The sequence below is a fragment of the Populus alba genome, chromosome 13, assembly GCF_005239225.2.
Source record: "Populus alba chromosome 13, ASM523922v2, whole genome shotgun sequence".
NCBI classification, from domain to species: Eukaryota; Viridiplantae; Streptophyta; class Magnoliopsida; order Malpighiales; family Salicaceae; genus Populus; species Populus alba.
Genome location: NC_133296.1, coordinates 4,169,101 through 4,186,948, shown reverse-complemented (window position 1 = coordinate 4,186,948; position 17,848 = coordinate 4,169,101). Strand labels below are relative to the sequence as shown.

Below are 17,848 nucleotides of genomic sequence, written 5' to 3'. Positions count from 1 at the left end.
CAAAATAGATCCATTCCAGTGTATCATGTAAATCCAGAATTCAAATCCCATCATAAGCTTATTCTGCAATCATTGGTATTTGCATTAAAATGTTCTTTACAAGCCTAAACTAAAATTTCAATGGTGAAGCCTACATGTCTATAATTTTTTTGCAACTCTTCAAGCTCATCCCTGTATTCATAGCACTGGCTTTTATGCTTACAATCATATGGAAGGGGAATGAGGTGAAGCAAAAAGTAACCATTCTAATATGTTGCCTGTTGCTGAAAAATCAAAGTTACAATTCAAAGAAGGCGAGGAGCCAGAAGTCCTCTAACCTAGAAGATTGGGATCGCACAGTTGAGAAGGGAGAAAATAGCGGGTCATCTTCTCAACCCTAGCCTGTTTCCTGTGATATTTCAAATGTCAGAAAGACACTGTTAAATGAAGTTATTAATACGAGCGGAAACCTTCATTTCATACTCGAACAAGCAAACTAAACTCGTAATAAAAATTGGCCCTTCATCCTAGGTAGATACACCTAAAAGAGCAGGTCCTGCTCCATTGCCTTGATCTAGAAAGCTGCTAGACAATGCCTGAAAATATTAAGGATAGGATTAGTCCATGTATACACAAATGCAGGCAGTAAACTGAAAACACGGACAATAAGGAAAATCATTTCGTTGCAAAAATGAAATGAAAATAACCAATTTTTATAACAGGTGCAAATCTAGAAGTCTATGAGTCTAACCAACTTCTAAAGAAGCGTGCATCACTTTTCTGTTTCATGCAGAGACCATCAAACTTTTACATGTTTACTTTTAACTTCGGAATTCCAGATTATTTCAATCCCAGGATTAATGTGTCTTTAATGCAGACTGCTGAAACTCGAGGTGTTCTTTCTATGCTATTTTCAAGGCGTTGGGGATTTCTATGGAAATGAAGTAATTTTTCCAAATCATTCTGCATCCCGAAGAAATACCTACCTATACCCTGGAGCAGCTCTAATGTAGAAACAACAGAGCATCTTCAAAGTAAATAATTTTAGTCACACATTCTTACATTTGCAATCCTCCCCTCCCCTCAAGGAGAAACGAGGGGGGGGGGGAGTTGAAACCTACCTCTGTATAATTAGCTTTGGAAAGGGAAAAGGGCTCTTTCTCCCGAATGCCACCATTATCATCAACCATCCTTTCTAAATCCTGAAAGAAAATGAAGTTTTATCTTAATTAACATTAAAAATACATGATAACAACAAACAGAATCAACTTTTATATTAAAAGGCTCAAGTGACATCAACAAAACCTACACTGCGAAGCAGTAACATACAAAGGTTTGTTGAGATGATCCAATTACTTTTTAATCAGAATAACTAGAAAAATTAACATAGAAAAATTGGGTAAAATTTTTAGTTTAACAGATGAAGTTTAGTGAGATGATCAACTTGTGTTCGCTGCGTGTAGGATTTTAAGTTGATTTTTAATGTAAAAGGAACAAAATAATTATGTTATGAATATGTTTTTTATGTATCATAATTTTTTTTAATGAAGCAACGAAAAAATATTTTTTACTCTTTAAATAATAAATTTTAAAAATATATAAAACTGATAAATCCAAAAAAAGTTAACATTGATTTAATATTAAAGCAAGAAGATAATCTTCATAATAGAAATAAAAGATCAATGCATATGCAAATGTTTTACACCGACTACTCTTTTATTTTAAATGTTTTTATTCATTTTATCTTAGCAGGTAATTGTAGTTGCTGATAACAAATCATTTTTATTTTTATAAAAACATCATCCAAATATAACTCATTCATATAAAATATGATTGAAAACATTCTGTGAAATTAAATTAATCTCTTCGAAGTATCATGCAACTAAAAAAAATAAAAATTAAAAGATCAATCACTACTTAACAATAAAACTAATTCAATTTATTTCAAAAATGAGAGTTAGAGCATAAATTGCTATTTAAATGGAAAAAAATTAATGAAAAGAATAAATAAATAAATAAATAAAAAGAAAGAGGCCAAGTGCTAACATACGAAAGCTCAAGTCCTTGTATTTTTTTTCTTTTTTTTCTTTAATCAAGCGACAGGTCTTTTCTAGTGACTAGAAAATCAGGGTTCTAATTTTTAGACCTCAAAAACCTAATTTTTAAGTCATTTTTACTAGAAAAAACCTCAAAACACCATAGAAATCTCCATAAATCACCTACCAACTCCGAAACACCCTAAAATCACTTAAAAATAAAAAATCAATTGAATCCAAAAAATCCAAACGAACCTCAATCTACTATTTCAAGAAAGATGAAGGCCAAAAATCACCACCATTGAACTTTTCTTGTTAAATGAAACCCTTTAACACCAATCTTGGTTGTTTTGGTTGTCAAAACTATGGCAGCCAATAACTCTTTCTTTCGTTGTTTTCGACCAACTTTCTCTCTCCTCTCTCAAACTTAAATATTGAAAAATTTAAATTAAAATTTTGAATCGAAATAAAAATTGCTGTGAATTTGAGATTAACCATATGTTTTCTCTGTGCTTTACATTTCAATCCTCTATCTTTTAATTCGGTCTTTATACCACAATATCAAACTTAATCTCATCTAATTAGATTGTACTTCAATTGAAAGAATTAGACTTTAAGGACAAAAGTTGAAAAAAAATAAAGGGACGAAAATATATATGAAAAAAAAAAGGTGAATAGTGAAGAGCCATATTAAACCCCAGTTCTTTTTGTTTTTTGGTTAATAATTATCCGGAAAGGCAGCCTGATATAAATGCTTTGATATTAGAATTCTCAAATTTTTCAAAGCTGCTCAAGAAGGGCAAGGCAGAGATTTAAATGATTGATAGCTGGAGACTGAACAAAGGAAACATCGCTGTCTACAGTAAGTAGAGAAGCTTAAACTGTTTTAGGGTAACATCGTTTACCTTGCCAGATAAAATCTCAAATTCAAGCAATTCTTCAACAATCTTTTCAAGAACTCGTCGATTTTTCTGAAGCATACCCTTTGCTTTAAGATATGCTAAATCATAAAGCTGCAGAATATCTCAATCCAAACCACAACTACTTCAGTAAATGATGTTTACACTGCTGCCATGTAAAGGAAAAAAGTATAAGCATTCACCAAAGGAAGCATGACAAACATACCTTTTCAACTTTGGCTGCCATCTCATACTCATGGCTGTTCCCCGTGCTTAAAAATGTAACCTACACCAATGGCAAAAAAAATAAATCCAGCAAGGAAATAGCACTATGGCACCCTTTTTTCTAATAGCAATACCATACAAACTAGATGCTTCTAAATCAGCCAAGAATAATATGAACGCTGTCCTCTCTTTTTTTCTTTTTCTTTTTTTTTTTCCTTTTTTGCATTGTGAGAGGTAATCATATGTACAAGCAAACATAAAGGCCACATCGTGGGAGCACAAGCCATGTTTGTTTGTGCCTCTTATCCCAGGGTAACATGGCAAATACATACTCTAGTAACAAAACAAGGTCTGCAGTGATTAATTTGAGCAACAACTTAAATTTCTGTCCACCAATATATTCATGGTTGTAGAATAGGGAATACCCCTTTGTTACTGTAGTAAATTGCAGGACTGTCATCAGGCCCCCACCCATACTGAATCACCATCCTTGTAGCTATCTGTTGCAATTAGCAAATAGACAATGATGCAAGCTATACTCAGATGGAATTATACAATCTGTTGATGCTATTAACTGATGAATACTGACCTCCTGAGCCTGTTTCAATTCTGAAGAACAAAGAAAATTTTCTTCCCCAAACGGAAGTAGTAGTTGGGATGATATATATGAACCAAAACAAAATACAAGCTTCTTTTCAAGGTATGATCTTGATTCTGAATTCCCATTCAAGGAACCTTCATTTTTTGCCTTGCTAATCTTTGTACATCCAATACCCTGCAAAAAGAACAGGTAAAATTTTTCACAGCTTCTCTATTCATAAGTTCTCAAAAGAGTTTCACTGCTAGCATTCATCTGAACCATACCTAAGCATGGAACAGCTAGTACAATTTTCAGCTTCTTAAGACAACAAATAAATTGAATGTGGAAGGATCATAGGGAAAAAAGAACCAGGCAAATTGTCATGCAATCATAGACACTGTACAGCCTTAGCTTAGGCAAGATGTGTTGTACATTTCTTGGAGACATTGTACAAACTTGGCTTAGGCTTAAAATTCATGACCTTTCATCATTTTAATTTATAAGGAGAATGACATTGTTGCTTCAAATCAATTGACATTGATTATCGGAGTAAACATGCACTCAGTCACAAGAAGATATGAAATGACTCACCTGCCAAGAACATGGCTCCAGCCATAGATTATCAACCACATCAAAGTTGGGTAAAAGAAGGGCAATCAGACCACGGCCAGCAGCCCAAACAGCATGTGGAAATTTGGTCTCCCTTGTCCACTGCCATGCACCATATCCAATTAATTCAAACCTTCATGACAGTATAAAGAAACAACATTTCTACATGGTTGTAAGCAGGACCCAAAACAAGAGATACTGACTTATCTCAAGCAAAATTTAAAGAGTAAAATTCATGTGTTTCTTGTTTCCTACAAAATCAAAAGGAAGAAGAAAAAGAAGGGAATACTTGTTGATCTTTGCTTCTTTTATTAAGACCAAGCTGCCCTCTTTGTGAAACCATCAAGTTGCTTTTGAGTTTTGACATAGCAGGGTAAGAACCACCCCTTGTTTATAACATGGATAACTTCTCTAAAACAGACTGGTTATACTTTTAAAGTTTGAGGTGTTGAACCGTTCACAGAAGAAGCCTAATCTAGTAAACTGAAAGCCCCTATACTGTACATGGCAATGCAAGCTTATAAACTGCCAGGAAGTGGTGAGGCTTATACACCACATAAGTCGTACAAAACTTCATTCACTGCTGATTGGAGATGCAACTACTTAACAGAAGTTTAGAAAAATCATCAGTATCTTTTTCATGGAATGAACTGAAATTCCTTACTGTTCATCGAATAGAAATATCACAGGGATTGAACTCTGTTCATAGCACAAGTTTTAAACTTAATTTATGAAAATATAAAATGCATTCAAAAATTATTGATTCTTACAGAAGTCTTTTGCACAATCAGGTTAGGACATGGGATAAGTAACCGAATGCATGTGGAACAGTAAAGGTAAGCAGGGAGCAAAGAAATGGAAAACAGGAAATCACCAGTTATTCAATAGTTTACTTTAAAAATATATTTAAATGGATTCAGGAAATTTCAGATCAAAAGGCAAAATAAATTGCTGGTGCGTGGCAAAAAGCAAAGGAGGTATTTATTGACTAAATTCATGGACGAGGAAAAGACATTACCAAAGGAAAGACAGTTGCTTATCAAAAGCTTAACCTTTCAAAAGCCAACAAAATTACTTACATCAAGTGGAGGATTCAGAAGTTCTATTCCATTGCTTATCTGACCATATGGCTCCATTAGATCAACCACGTTCTGCAAATCCTCTTTACTCAATGTTAGTCCCAAATGATTCACCATCATCCTGCTCATCTTCTTTGCAATTTTTGTTTTCCGAACCCAATCTGGAACCAAACAGCTGAAAGTCTACAAAAAGTATTGAGTACCATCCCCATATCAGTGAGAAAATCATTAAAAAAAACCCGAGCAAAGACCACATTACAAACCTGTTAAAAATGCTTATAAGGCAAATTAAATAATTATCAAACTTGAAGGGGAAAAAAAAAAAGGAAAAAGAAGTTAATAATATGTGAAGAGAACCACAAAGCATGAATTTGTTCATATACTGGAGCTATATGTGACTCAATAATAAATGGGAGCAAACAAATTAATAATCTCTAGAGACAGGATTATACATATGTATAAAGATGAAATAATGGAGATTATTTCTTTACCGCAAACCAACTGCAATAGCTCATGAGTTCATCTGTGTCAAGAAACTTGCTCTTGAAGGCACTACCTTCCAAAGCAACAGGAACAAGTTTTAATTCTACTGGTCTTAAAAGAGCTGTCTTCTCAGCAACCTGAAAAAGGTAAAAGTTGATATTTAAGACAAGCTCAGTAGAATTCAAATGAAAGAAGGAAAAGCAAGTACTGAGAAGTGCAAAAATTCATCAAACAAACTGGTTTTCAAGAAGGCAACTTTCTGTAACGCTATAAATTAGGATTGATGATTAAAAGTGAAGCAAAAGGCCATAATTCAAACCAAAAAAAAAAAACATTCCTCATGCAGAGGGTCCAAACATGAATACATGTATCCAAAAGACCCATGGTGAGAAAAAAAGTTCTCCGGAACAGGGACAAATTATGAGAACTTCAAAGACCAAGCAAATCAACCACAATAAAATCCATAGCAAATTAGTGGACTCCCACTGCACTTCTTTATCCATCACAATAACTGCTTATATGCATTAGCAAGCAAGCACACACACACACACAACACTGATCAGGAATGACCTTTCTCCAGTCTACAAAATCAATAAGGTCTTCATCCATGGTTTCTTTAGCAGATAAGTGTAAAATCTTCTCCCTCTCTGCTTGTGTTGGCTGTTGAAGATAAAATACTCTATCCATCCGTCCAGGTCGCTGCAAGGCTTCATCAATTTGATTTATATTTCTAGTTGTAGCCATCAGAACAACGCCATCTTGTTTCTGAAACCTGGAAGAGTACAACGCATACTTTGATGAAACAAAGATGCTGACAATATAAAACTTGGCTATCTTTTTAATGACCCAAAAAAAAATAGAATCATCATCTTGCAAAATCACAAAGAGTATGTTTCCAAGGGAACAGGCTGGCCATTAAGGCTTGGTATTTCCACTTGGAGATCTCAGATTCTAACCCTGGAAGGCTGGGGTGGGATTTATGGACGGGGGAGGGCTACCCCCAACTGTTTATCCCAAGGATCATTGGGCCTCTTGTTGAACCAAATAAAAAATCAGAGTATCCGGGTTAAAAGTTGTAATGTGCTTAAAGGTAACATGAATATACAAATAGATGGTATAACTATGATAGCATTCCACACCCATCTAAATCAAATCATAGTTATGTTGCAATATGCAAAGCAAAATGCACCAACTATAGGCCATTAACAGGAATGAGAAACTAAAATGTGATAGAATCCTATTGATGAACATGGAGAAGATATATTAACATAAGTGATAGCAAATACCGTGTTCTGATGTGTTGATAATAACTAAAGGCCATTACCAATTACAATCTTCCAGAACCTATTAAAGGCAGTCTTGCCTTCAGCATATTTGCATTGTGGTTGCAAACTCAAGAATTTCACCATTACACCAAGCAGAAATTGGCCAGCAGATCTTACTCTTAGATGGAAAGGTTACCAAAGCTAAAGGACTAAATTGATGTGAAATTATGCAAGAAAGACTAACTCAAGCAAATCAACAAGAGAAAAAGGCTTGTAGGATCAATTGAAGAAAGATGAAGCTGGGTGCTCGAGAGGATAGTGAGCATTCTGAGTCCTTCAAGTACAGAAGCAAAACTAAAAATTTTTAAAATGGACATCCTTGCAAAAGAGATTTCCTACACCTAACAGTGATTCCATCAAATTCTCATTAAACTCATTGTAGTTGTTTTTCAGTTCATGGTTACCACAAAAATATGTCAGTCAAAGATATCTCCGCATCCATTGCTTCCAGGAAAAGAAACGGCCAAAATCACAAAATAAGAACAGATATGAAATGCTCTGTAAAAGGGATAGATTCAAAGAGGCATTCAATAGACAGCTACGATTAAAGCCATAATAAAAAAAATTCTCGCTACTTGGTAGAGGAAATTTCATGTTCAACAAAGTTGCACAAATACAAAGCCAAGACCACCCTCCCTCGTGGCTCCTGAGCCAGGAAGGAAATAAAAAGAGCTGCACATGTTCAAAGTTTCTTGCAGGTTGCCAGTCATTCAATAAAAGATGCAAAGCACAGGCGTCCATGACCATTTGCCTCCTTACACGTGCAGAGAAAAAGATGCAGCAATTAGGCATATTAAAAGGCTTGAGATCACAGCAACAAACTAGGAAATGGAAGAGATGTTTGAAATCTATCACTGAGTGCTGTATGGAAGAGCTTGCTTGACATAAGAAAATACTAATTCAAAGCAAACTGCAGAGTTTTTCTCAAATAGAGTGAGAAACTGAAAATTACCCATCAAGCTCCACCAGAAGTTGATTAATGAAAGCCTCGTGATCCTGCTTTTTAGTATGTATGAACTTACCACGGACACCAGCAAAAAGGTCAAAATCCTCCACAAAAATTATTACAGGGGCCTACAAATGACATTATATAATCAGCAAAACACATTTCTCTGTATCATTCAAGAACTAAAAACTGGAAATCAAATATCTAACACGGGAAAACTCAAGTAGATATGAAGCAAAACCCATATTTTGCTTGTTATGAAGTATCACCTAAATTTCTTGATAGAAAATAGCAAATCCAAGATTTGCAAGACTTACAAGATCAGCAAAATCTTGAGCAATTTATGAAGAATATTTACTGCATGATGAAGACACAGAAGCCACAGGAAAAGAAAAGGGAATGGATAAAGTTATTGTGTTAATTTGCATCTAAATTTTCTCTTCAAGACTTGTTTATAAATCAGTTTTTTATTTTCAAAAAACATCTAGGATTCAAAAACCTGTCCATCCTTTGCAAAGGCACACTCAACAAGTAAAAGCTTTATTGATTCAAAAGGTATTAAAGGATAACCAACAAAATTTCCCTACAATTAAAACAAAACTAAGAAGGATTAATAAAGTAGTGAAAGAGATGTAATTGTCAAATTTCCAGACATTCATTTAATCTTCATGCTAAAGTAGGTAATGAGAGAGAATAATCCCCTAAATTTGGCTAAGCCCAAGGTATAAATTGGAATTGATCGGTCCAAATAAAATTTATCTTTGATAGGGAAATCAATATGGCAATAACAAATAATGTAACTTTTAACAACAGTTCAGTTTTGAACCAAGCATTCATTGAACAAATCAACATGCTCTGAGAAATACAATTGATCTGTGATTCCCCAATTAAACAAAAATTAGTCAAAGTAGATAACCAGGAAGGCTTATAGGACAAACCAAATCCCTAGCTGTCTGGAACAGTTCCCTGACATTGGATGCACTTTGACCAACCCATAGCCCAGCCTCCAATTGCTGGGCTTCAACTTTTACAACCGGTACCCTAGCTTCTGCAGCAATAGCCAGTGCTAGAGATGTTTTTCCCGTTCCCCTCTCACCTACAATAAGAACTCCCTGCAACAATGAACTACCTCACAAGCTGGTATAACCACATTACACATGAACATCTACCTTGCAGCAGAAATTAGTAATTTGAAATATTGTGTATGCTGAACAGATTACACTACATGTTGAACAGGCAAACAAATGGAAGTTGAACAAGCAAGTGTGCTGAAATAGTTATTATGAATGTTTCAAATCTTGTATTCTGGTAAGTAGCTCAGCTGAAAAGTATTTTGAGTTTTCCCATGCACTTATCAGATAGCGATTACATGTTCATGGAGACATTTAATCTTCTCACATCAATATTAATGTAGTCCAGTTTTAATTCAGAATCTTGTTTGATTGACTCATGAACATCAGTGCCATTCTTTTTTAAACCTATGAGTCAAGGCATCATGTTTTATATTGCTTGTATACTTCTGTTTTAGCTTCAATTTATATTGCTCAAGTGTTGGGCAACAAACAAAAGTAGAAACATATTAATGATGCATAGCTGACCAAGGCATTCATAATACCAAAAATAAAATAAAAAACAACAGAATGTCAGTAATATCTTGAGAATAACATACTCGAGGTGCACGGGCACCCATTTCTTGAAAAGCACTAGGATTTTGTAGAAATGCAACAACTTCATTGATTTCCTCTCTCATAGACTCAACACTAGAAAAATCCTTCAATGGTATAGGAGGATTCTTCACCCTCTGCAAAACAAACATGGATATAAAATTTGTCAGGGAAAATAGTTCCCTATAATTAAATTAAATTTTAAAAAAAAAAGATTATTTAAGTAGCAAGTATAAACCTTCATTCCATCAAATGCAGTGCTTATAGGATCAATCCCAGCTTTTTTCTTACTTTTGATGGTCCTCAACTTGTACTTAACATAGTATTTCTGCGAGTTAACATAAAACAGTAATGCTATTCAGTCAGCTCACATCTAGACTTTTAATCAAGAGTGGATGTGCTATGGAGCAACTAAGTTCCAAAGGTCATCCAAAATCAACCAATAATTTCCATACCATTCCCTTCTTTCAATAGAAGAGAGACCAGGAAAAAGTATTTCACTAACAGGGATAAAACGTCCGTTGGTATTGACCATGAGTGTAGTTAAAATCATCACAACTAACATTACTTAATAAACAGAAATTAGAAGATTGCCAGTGCAGATGTTAATTTAAGAACCTAAAAATTCTAAAGAATTGCCAGTTTTATGAAGACGGTAGGCATCAAACACAATATAAGTTCTTTACAACCATGATAGTAATCATTAACTGGGCAATGGCATTGAAAAGGAATAATAGGTCCAGGCTTATGACCTATACAACATTCAGATTAGAAATAAGCCCAATATATTAAAGTTCAAATTATAAGAACCAGGAAAGGGTCTAAGCAATACCACTCTGCGTAACTTCAGGAAGTTTGGATCTCTGCTACGTAAAGGTCCAAAACCTAAAAGTCTTGGAACTTTTCTCTTCAGAAACCGGAAGGCATGAAACAAAATATATCCATATATAAACAATCTAATGGCAAACCAAAAAAACCATTGCATATCATCAGTTTTTCTGGACTTAAAATTTATTTCTGCCTCAGATTGCCATTTCAAGTACCACGTTGAGCCAACGGTTTGATCTATTTCCTCTGGCCATGCCATCCCCAACCGCATCCTCACCTGTGAAAGGACAGTAACTATAAAACTATCAAGAGAATAACCGCACTGGATAAATACAAACAAAAGGTGGCAAGTGATGAGTTCATATAATTGATACCGGGAATGGAACAATGAGCTCCAGCATGGGGAACACGATCACCATCATTATGTCATCATTTATATTTCTAACTTTCTCTACAACCCAATCTCTCCCATATGAAACAATTCTACTCTTCCATAATCCATTTAAGCATTGACCAGTCAGCCTTAATGCCATGAGAAACTGTTGACCCAAATCCAACTCTGATAAAGGGATCCACATCAGATGAACACTAGTTGGAATGCCACTGGCAAGCATTTTCATGTACAGACCATCAAACCCTCCAAAATCTTCATAGAGAATTTCAAATTCCTGGAACAAAAACAAAGAGGGTTAAATGCATTTCAAAAGTGGGTCACAAGGAATAAATGCCATAGAGAATAAACAGAAATAACCTTAATATCAACAAAATATTCCTTGTCATCCCCCTTCAGTGCAACATACATGGCACCCCAGTCATGCCTAATTCGAGCATGCTCCACTAATTTCTTGGAGACAGCATATGGAACAGCTATTGGTTCCATTTCCCACCTTTTTTTTTCTTCACTGTACCATGTATTTGATACTACTCTATCGCGGCCCAGAAGAACTTGTTCCTGCAATAATATTTAGTGAATGGTTCATAACACAAACTAACAAAAAGAAATGCATCCAGTTTTAGATAAAGCAACAATCTACAACACTAATCCAAAACAAGTGACAAAATGTAAATGGGAAAAAGTAGTACATATAGCTTTACATAAAACACAGACTATCGATGAATTACAGTTTTCTGCTACCAAGGAAAAAAAATAGAGTTTTTATCATCTAAAATGCTCTATTGATAAGGTTCAAACCTAACACCAACATCAGATTTCAGATCTTAAAGCATGAGAGAACCAGTTGTCAATGACATAATTGACATAGTGAGGAAAACATGAAACAAGTCAATTTCCTACTCCATACTATTCAAATGAAAGCTCTCAATACAAACACAAGGTTCTATAGAATTATAAATATCTTTTACTCTCTAAGGTCTCAACCATGTCAGTGACCTACAATATTGCAAGGACAAGAGAATTACAGAGTTTTTCAGTAAACTCAATTGCTTTCTTCAATTATCTTTAGTTGGATGTGCCATCTGATCCAGACCTATCTCAATATATATTACACGCTACTTGGTTGATGACAAACTACCTGTTTTTGGGCCACATATTCTTTACCAAAATCCGCATCTTCCAACAATTTTCTTTTCAGTTCTGCTGTAGCTTCTTCACGCCATTTTTTCCAGCTATGGTACAGGTGAAGGTGAGTTGCTTTAGGAACTACAACCTCCTTATCCCCAAACATCCACTTCAATTCAACTTCTGGATAGCCCTTCACAACCTCATCTGCTGATGTCTTCACAACCAAATGCTTTTCATCACCGAACCTCTTCATCTTTTTTCTTATAAGAGCCTCCGTATCTTTCTGCAGCTTCTGTGAATCTTTAAGGCCTTGTCTTATACGTGCAGCAAAATCAATCGAATCTTGATCAAATAATAGCCCAAGGCCTTCAACTTCTACAACGTTAGGCAGAATCATTTGCTCCAATAATTTTCTTTGTGCAGTTTCCAGTTCTTTCTGAATTTCAGATCTTGGAAGCTTGGTAATAGAGCTCTTTTTCTGACTGCAAGCAAGTTAAACATTGCTCAAAGAAGTAATTAACTTTATAACATATTTATGGACAGAGAATTTAACAAACACGCGATATGAAGCCCGTGAAAACACACGAATCCCAGAATGTAAAAGAGGAAGGACAGAGAGGGAGAATCTAGGTGCACACTTGCATTAACTTGTAATCTATTTCCAGCTGTAAAATAACAAACCAAGAAAATATGTGATAAGGGATGCAGCTAGGTTAAAGAATGCTCAGTCAACAGAGTTCATGCATGGAGTACAGTTTCTTCTGGCCATGCACCAATACGATTGCTGAATAAAACATTAACAAACCATAATGCTCAAACCAACTTAATTTGTAAAAATCATGAACAAGACATCAATTTCCCTTTCATCATTCTTTCCAAGATCCATATGACCATAGTATATCTAAGTGCATAATACATCCAAGTACGCAATTTAACATCTTCCTAACCGCATTAAATATTGCATAGTCTTTCATCTAACTCCCCCCTAAGCCTGTTGGTAGCAAAATATAAGCTTGTCACTATTTACAGTACAAGTTGGTTGGTAGATTTTACATCTTATGATTACTACAATCACATTCTAGTGACCATACCTGCAGCATTCCAAGAGAGAACCATTAACTTAAGACAAAAGGAATGGAACAACAAAACATAGAGCAGAATACTATTATCATTCAATCAGAACATTTATATGGCACTTATTCTTGCTGTCTTGATTCTTCCTAGAATAAAATCAATTTTAATAATAGCAAAACTCAAAATGCATCTACTTGTAGAGTTACCTGTCTGTACTCCTCATTTCCTGGCTAAACCTCTTCACCAATTCCTCACACTCTCTCTCAATAAAGCAAAGTTCCCTAACCCCAACACTCAATGCCATTGTCTCCCTCCTCAAAATCTCACCCCCAATCTCTCCAATTCTCTCCCATACACTAGTGTACTCCTCATCCATCACTCTCATTCTCTCCTCCAACGCCTCCATTCTCTCTTTCTCACCCTCTTCCCTCAAATTATCATACTCTTTCTTTTCCTTTTCCACCTCTTCCACAATCTCCTCTGAGCGATTTTCCATCTTCCCTTTTTCCTTCCTCAACTGCCGCACTTCCAAATACATCCCCTCCATAATTTCCCTCTGCAACTCCTCTTTCCTTCCTTTTACCGCTTTTAACACCAACTTCACCTCTTCTACACTGCCATTTCCTTTCCTAACCTCCTCTATACGCTTCAACAACCTCGAAACCTCCTCCAGCAAACTTTTAGTATAATTTGAAAACTCATGCTCCTTCAAGTTTGATTCTTTATTCAATTTTTTCTCTTTCTTTTTTACTGCAACTTCACTAGCCACCGCGACATCAGCCACAGCAAGAGGTGGCAGAGCACCGAGTGGATAAAACCCAATTGCAATACAAAACAATGTGAGCACTATAGGCCTTGTAATGCATTGAAATACACCTTTTTCAGGTTTTGAAAGGAACCCATTAGAGAAAACTAATTCTTTTTCTTGTTTTAACCTTCTGGGCGAATCCAAAGGCAGGTCTTGACTGCTCTTGGAGCACTTTGAAGCTCCTTGAAACCCAAAGACACATAAACTATGGACAAAAGGGAGAGCTTTGTGTCTGTTTCGGTGTAATTTTGTGGTTCTGATTCTGTATTTGATTGGTGATGGAGGGTCTTTGTGTAATGGAAAGAGATGAGAGAGAGAAGGAGAGATGAAAGAAGCCATGAGAATTAAAAGAGGAGTGCAGTTGAAAAGAAAAGAAAGAGATTGAGGATCATTTGGCACTTAAGTGTATTTTTTGGCAGGGTTTAAGAAGATGAGGATGTCTGCAGGCAAGAAGTGAGAGTGATGAGGGAGATAGGAAGAAGAAGAGAGTCCGGTTCATTGGCTTCCGGTTTTCATTTTAAATCGGAGGGTAAAAGAGTAAATCGGAATGTTTTCCTTGAGATTTATATTCTTGATTAATAAAATCATTTTTTTAATATCGTTCCCTCCCCTATCTGACTATCTTCTGCACCTTGTTGTTAAACTCGGCCGTCTTAAAGAATTAACTTTGAAAAGTGTAATTTACGATTTAATTTGCGTTAGTTTTAAGTTAAATTAAAAATAAATATTATCTCAAGTGAAATCTAGTTAATTTTAACAAGTTTTTAGTGATTTAATTAATTGACCAAACTCAATATAAATCTTATCAGATAAATACTAGAAAAAATATTTAATAAAAAATATAAAATAATACCATTTAATAAAATAATTTACTAGAATTAATATTATGTAATGTTTTTTTATGTCTTCTATTATATGTTTCTAAATGTTTATTCAATGAGGGAAACCTTTTAATCTGTTTCTATATGAACATATTTTATTACTCTTTTTTTTTTCAATCGTTGTTATTCAATAGGATATATTTTTAATAAAATAATTTACTCGAATTAATATTATGTAATGTTTTTACATATCTTCTATTATATGTTTCTAAATGTTTATTAATTGAGGGAAACTTTTTCATTTTTTCCTACATATCTTATTACTTGATTATCTTTTTTAGCCGTTGTGATTTTTAGAGTTTATTTGGTATTGCAGTAGTTGTTGTGGTTGTGGTTTGAAAAAAATTATTTTATAAAAAATATTTTTAGTTGAGGTTGGTTTGAAAAAATAAGTGTTTGGTTAAAACTGTAGTTGAAATTGAAATTGAAGAAAAAATAATTTTAATGTGTTTGGTTAAGAATGCTTTTGAAATTGAGGTTATAAAATAATTTTTAAAAATATATATTAATATTGATGGTTTTTAATTTAAATATTATAGATTTAACTATTACTATTACATCATGAAATAAATCACACTTTATATATATAAAAAATTACTTTAACAAAATACTATCTATAATTCCATTACGTACAAAATTCATCCGATAAGAACTATAAAAGTAGGTAAAATATTATCAAGAATAAAATTAAAATTACAGTACGAGTAAATTTAATTCACCTTAGACTAATTTAAAAAAAAAAAAAAAAAATTGTTGTTCACGTTCACGTGAACAGTACAAGTAAAATCAATTAACTATATTAGTTAAAAAATATAAAATAAAAATAAAAAAACCTGTTCAGCGAACAGTGGAGCCACTGTTCACTGAACAGTGAATGCATGCCTCCACTATTTAAAAAAAAATGTTTAGCGAACAGTGGAGCTCCACTGTTCAGTGAACAGTTGCATGGAATCAGTTTGGTCGTGCAAAAAGCAGGTAGGAGCTGCTTCCCCTTTTCACGCATTTCGAATGTAGCAGTACGTGGAGCCCAGTGAACAGTAACACGCGTTTATTAATTACCAAACAGCTTGTTGCATGAAATCGCAGAAAACGTGGACGCTACCACGTTGCCAAATGATTTCTTAATGTTTAGTTGTTTAAGTGTGTTGGTTTTGAGGTGTGGTAATATTTTTTAAGCACAAACCACACCTTTAAATACTAAAAAAAATCATGTTTTTTTACTAAAAACCCACGAGCTTACCTCCCATCCAAACACACATAACAACTAAACACTAAAAATCACTAAATTTTGATATCAATTTACACAAATAAAAACAATATAACAAAAATAATAAACATAATTACTTAAACATAAAAATATTTATTTTTAAATAATTTAGCTCTTTAAGAGATGTACAGCTCTTTAAATAAACTAAAAAATCAACTTAGAAGAACTAAAAAACTTACAAAATAAATAAAAGGTAGCAAAAATCCAAAACAAACTATTAAAATAAAATTTTTAGACAGAAAAAATATTCTTTCCTAAAAAACCTGCTACATCGAGGCTTTTAAAGTCATTATATTTGAAAACAATATGCAATCTAACTCCCTTAAAATACACACTTTTCAATCACTAGCATTAGATTCATTGGTGGACATACAAATCCTCCCATTCAAGACTTACAACAGGACCTTGCATTAAAATTCTAAAAATATTCTATATAAATCAAGAGATTGTTGAAAACAATGATAGTTTTCTCATTAACATGCATATCATTGTTTTAGAGTGATTTCATAATTTTACTTGAAAATCATAAAATAAATTTGAATTATTATACTATTTGAAACCATCATCATATTAACATTACATTATTGTTATTATTAACATTGTCACTATCACCAATATTTTAACAATATTATAACTATTTTAAACTATATCACCGCGTTATAACCACGTATCATTATTAACACCAATTATACTGCTTTATTATCAAAGTTATTGTTATAACTATTATCATCATTGTTGAATTTCTATTCAAATATATAATATACATCAACAAATTTAAGATTAAAATCATCTAGATTTATAATTATTTAGACTCCAAAAAATAAAATCTTATGATAAATCACCAAATATGAGATTATTAAAAACAAAAAATAAAAAGAGAAAATAGTGATGCTTAGGAAAGAAACTTGGGTCTAGGTTGATTTTAATTTACCTAGATTTTTTACTAGACTACACACATGTTTTAGCCATAGACTATTTTTCCTATATGTGTTTGGTATTGTGGTAACTTTTGTGGTTGTGGTTTGAAAAAAATTGTTTTATAAAAAAATACTTTTAATGAAGGTTGGGTTGTTAAAATATATGTTTGGTAAAAACTGTGGTTAAAATTAAGATTGAACAAAAAGTAGTTTAATATGTTCAGGCAAGAATGCTTTTAAAATTAAGATTATAAAATAATTAAAAAAATATATATTAATATTGATGGTTTCTAATTTAAATATTATAAATTTAACTACTGTTATTATATCATGAAATAAATAATATTTTATAAAAATTTTTTTTATTGTTTTATTAAATTATTTACAATTTCATCACGTATGAAATCTATCCAACAATAATTACATTTTTCATGGCTTCTTGAACATACAACAACACCAAGTTCTCCACAACTTGAGATTTTTCCTATTAAATTTTTTTATATGACCGGCATCACATGGAAAATTATCTAATTGTTGCTACAATATATGGTATAAATTAGTAACATGAAATGATAACAACAATGGTGGTGTAATAATAAAATAAAAAAAATGAAAACAGACAAGTGGTGGGGAAAAAGAATAAAAAAATAAATAAAAACAGAGTTGCCTCGAATTCTATTCTAATGTTTGACTCCCTCAGAGAAGCACCTAGCAAAAAGAAGGAGG

The 17,848-nt window shown here is 33.4% G+C and overlaps 1 protein-coding gene across 1 annotated transcript; it reads right to left on the bottom strand.

Annotated features, from left to right (window-relative positions):
* Positions 1-39: 39 nt before the first annotated feature.
* LOC118036470 (probable inactive ATP-dependent zinc metalloprotease FTSHI 5, chloroplastic) lies at positions 40-14,546 on the bottom strand. Its single transcript, XM_035042174.2, has 19 exons — positions 13,456-14,546; positions 12,186-12,657; positions 11,405-11,605; positions 11,028-11,321; positions 10,658-10,930; positions 10,064-10,153; positions 9,831-9,962; positions 9,100-9,273; positions 8,168-8,289; positions 6,461-6,662; positions 5,899-6,027; positions 5,408-5,590; positions 4,311-4,430; positions 3,729-3,914; positions 3,565-3,639; positions 3,141-3,200; positions 2,921-3,028; positions 1,101-1,181; positions 40-575 (listed from the first exon to the last, which is right to left on the bottom strand). The coding sequence occupies exons 1-19, from the start codon at positions 14,394-14,396 to the stop codon at positions 507-509; spliced, it is 3,912 nt and encodes a 1,303-aa protein (XP_034898065.1). The 5' UTR covers positions 14,397-14,546; the 3' UTR covers positions 40-506.
* Positions 14,547-17,848: the final 3,302 nt, after the last annotated feature.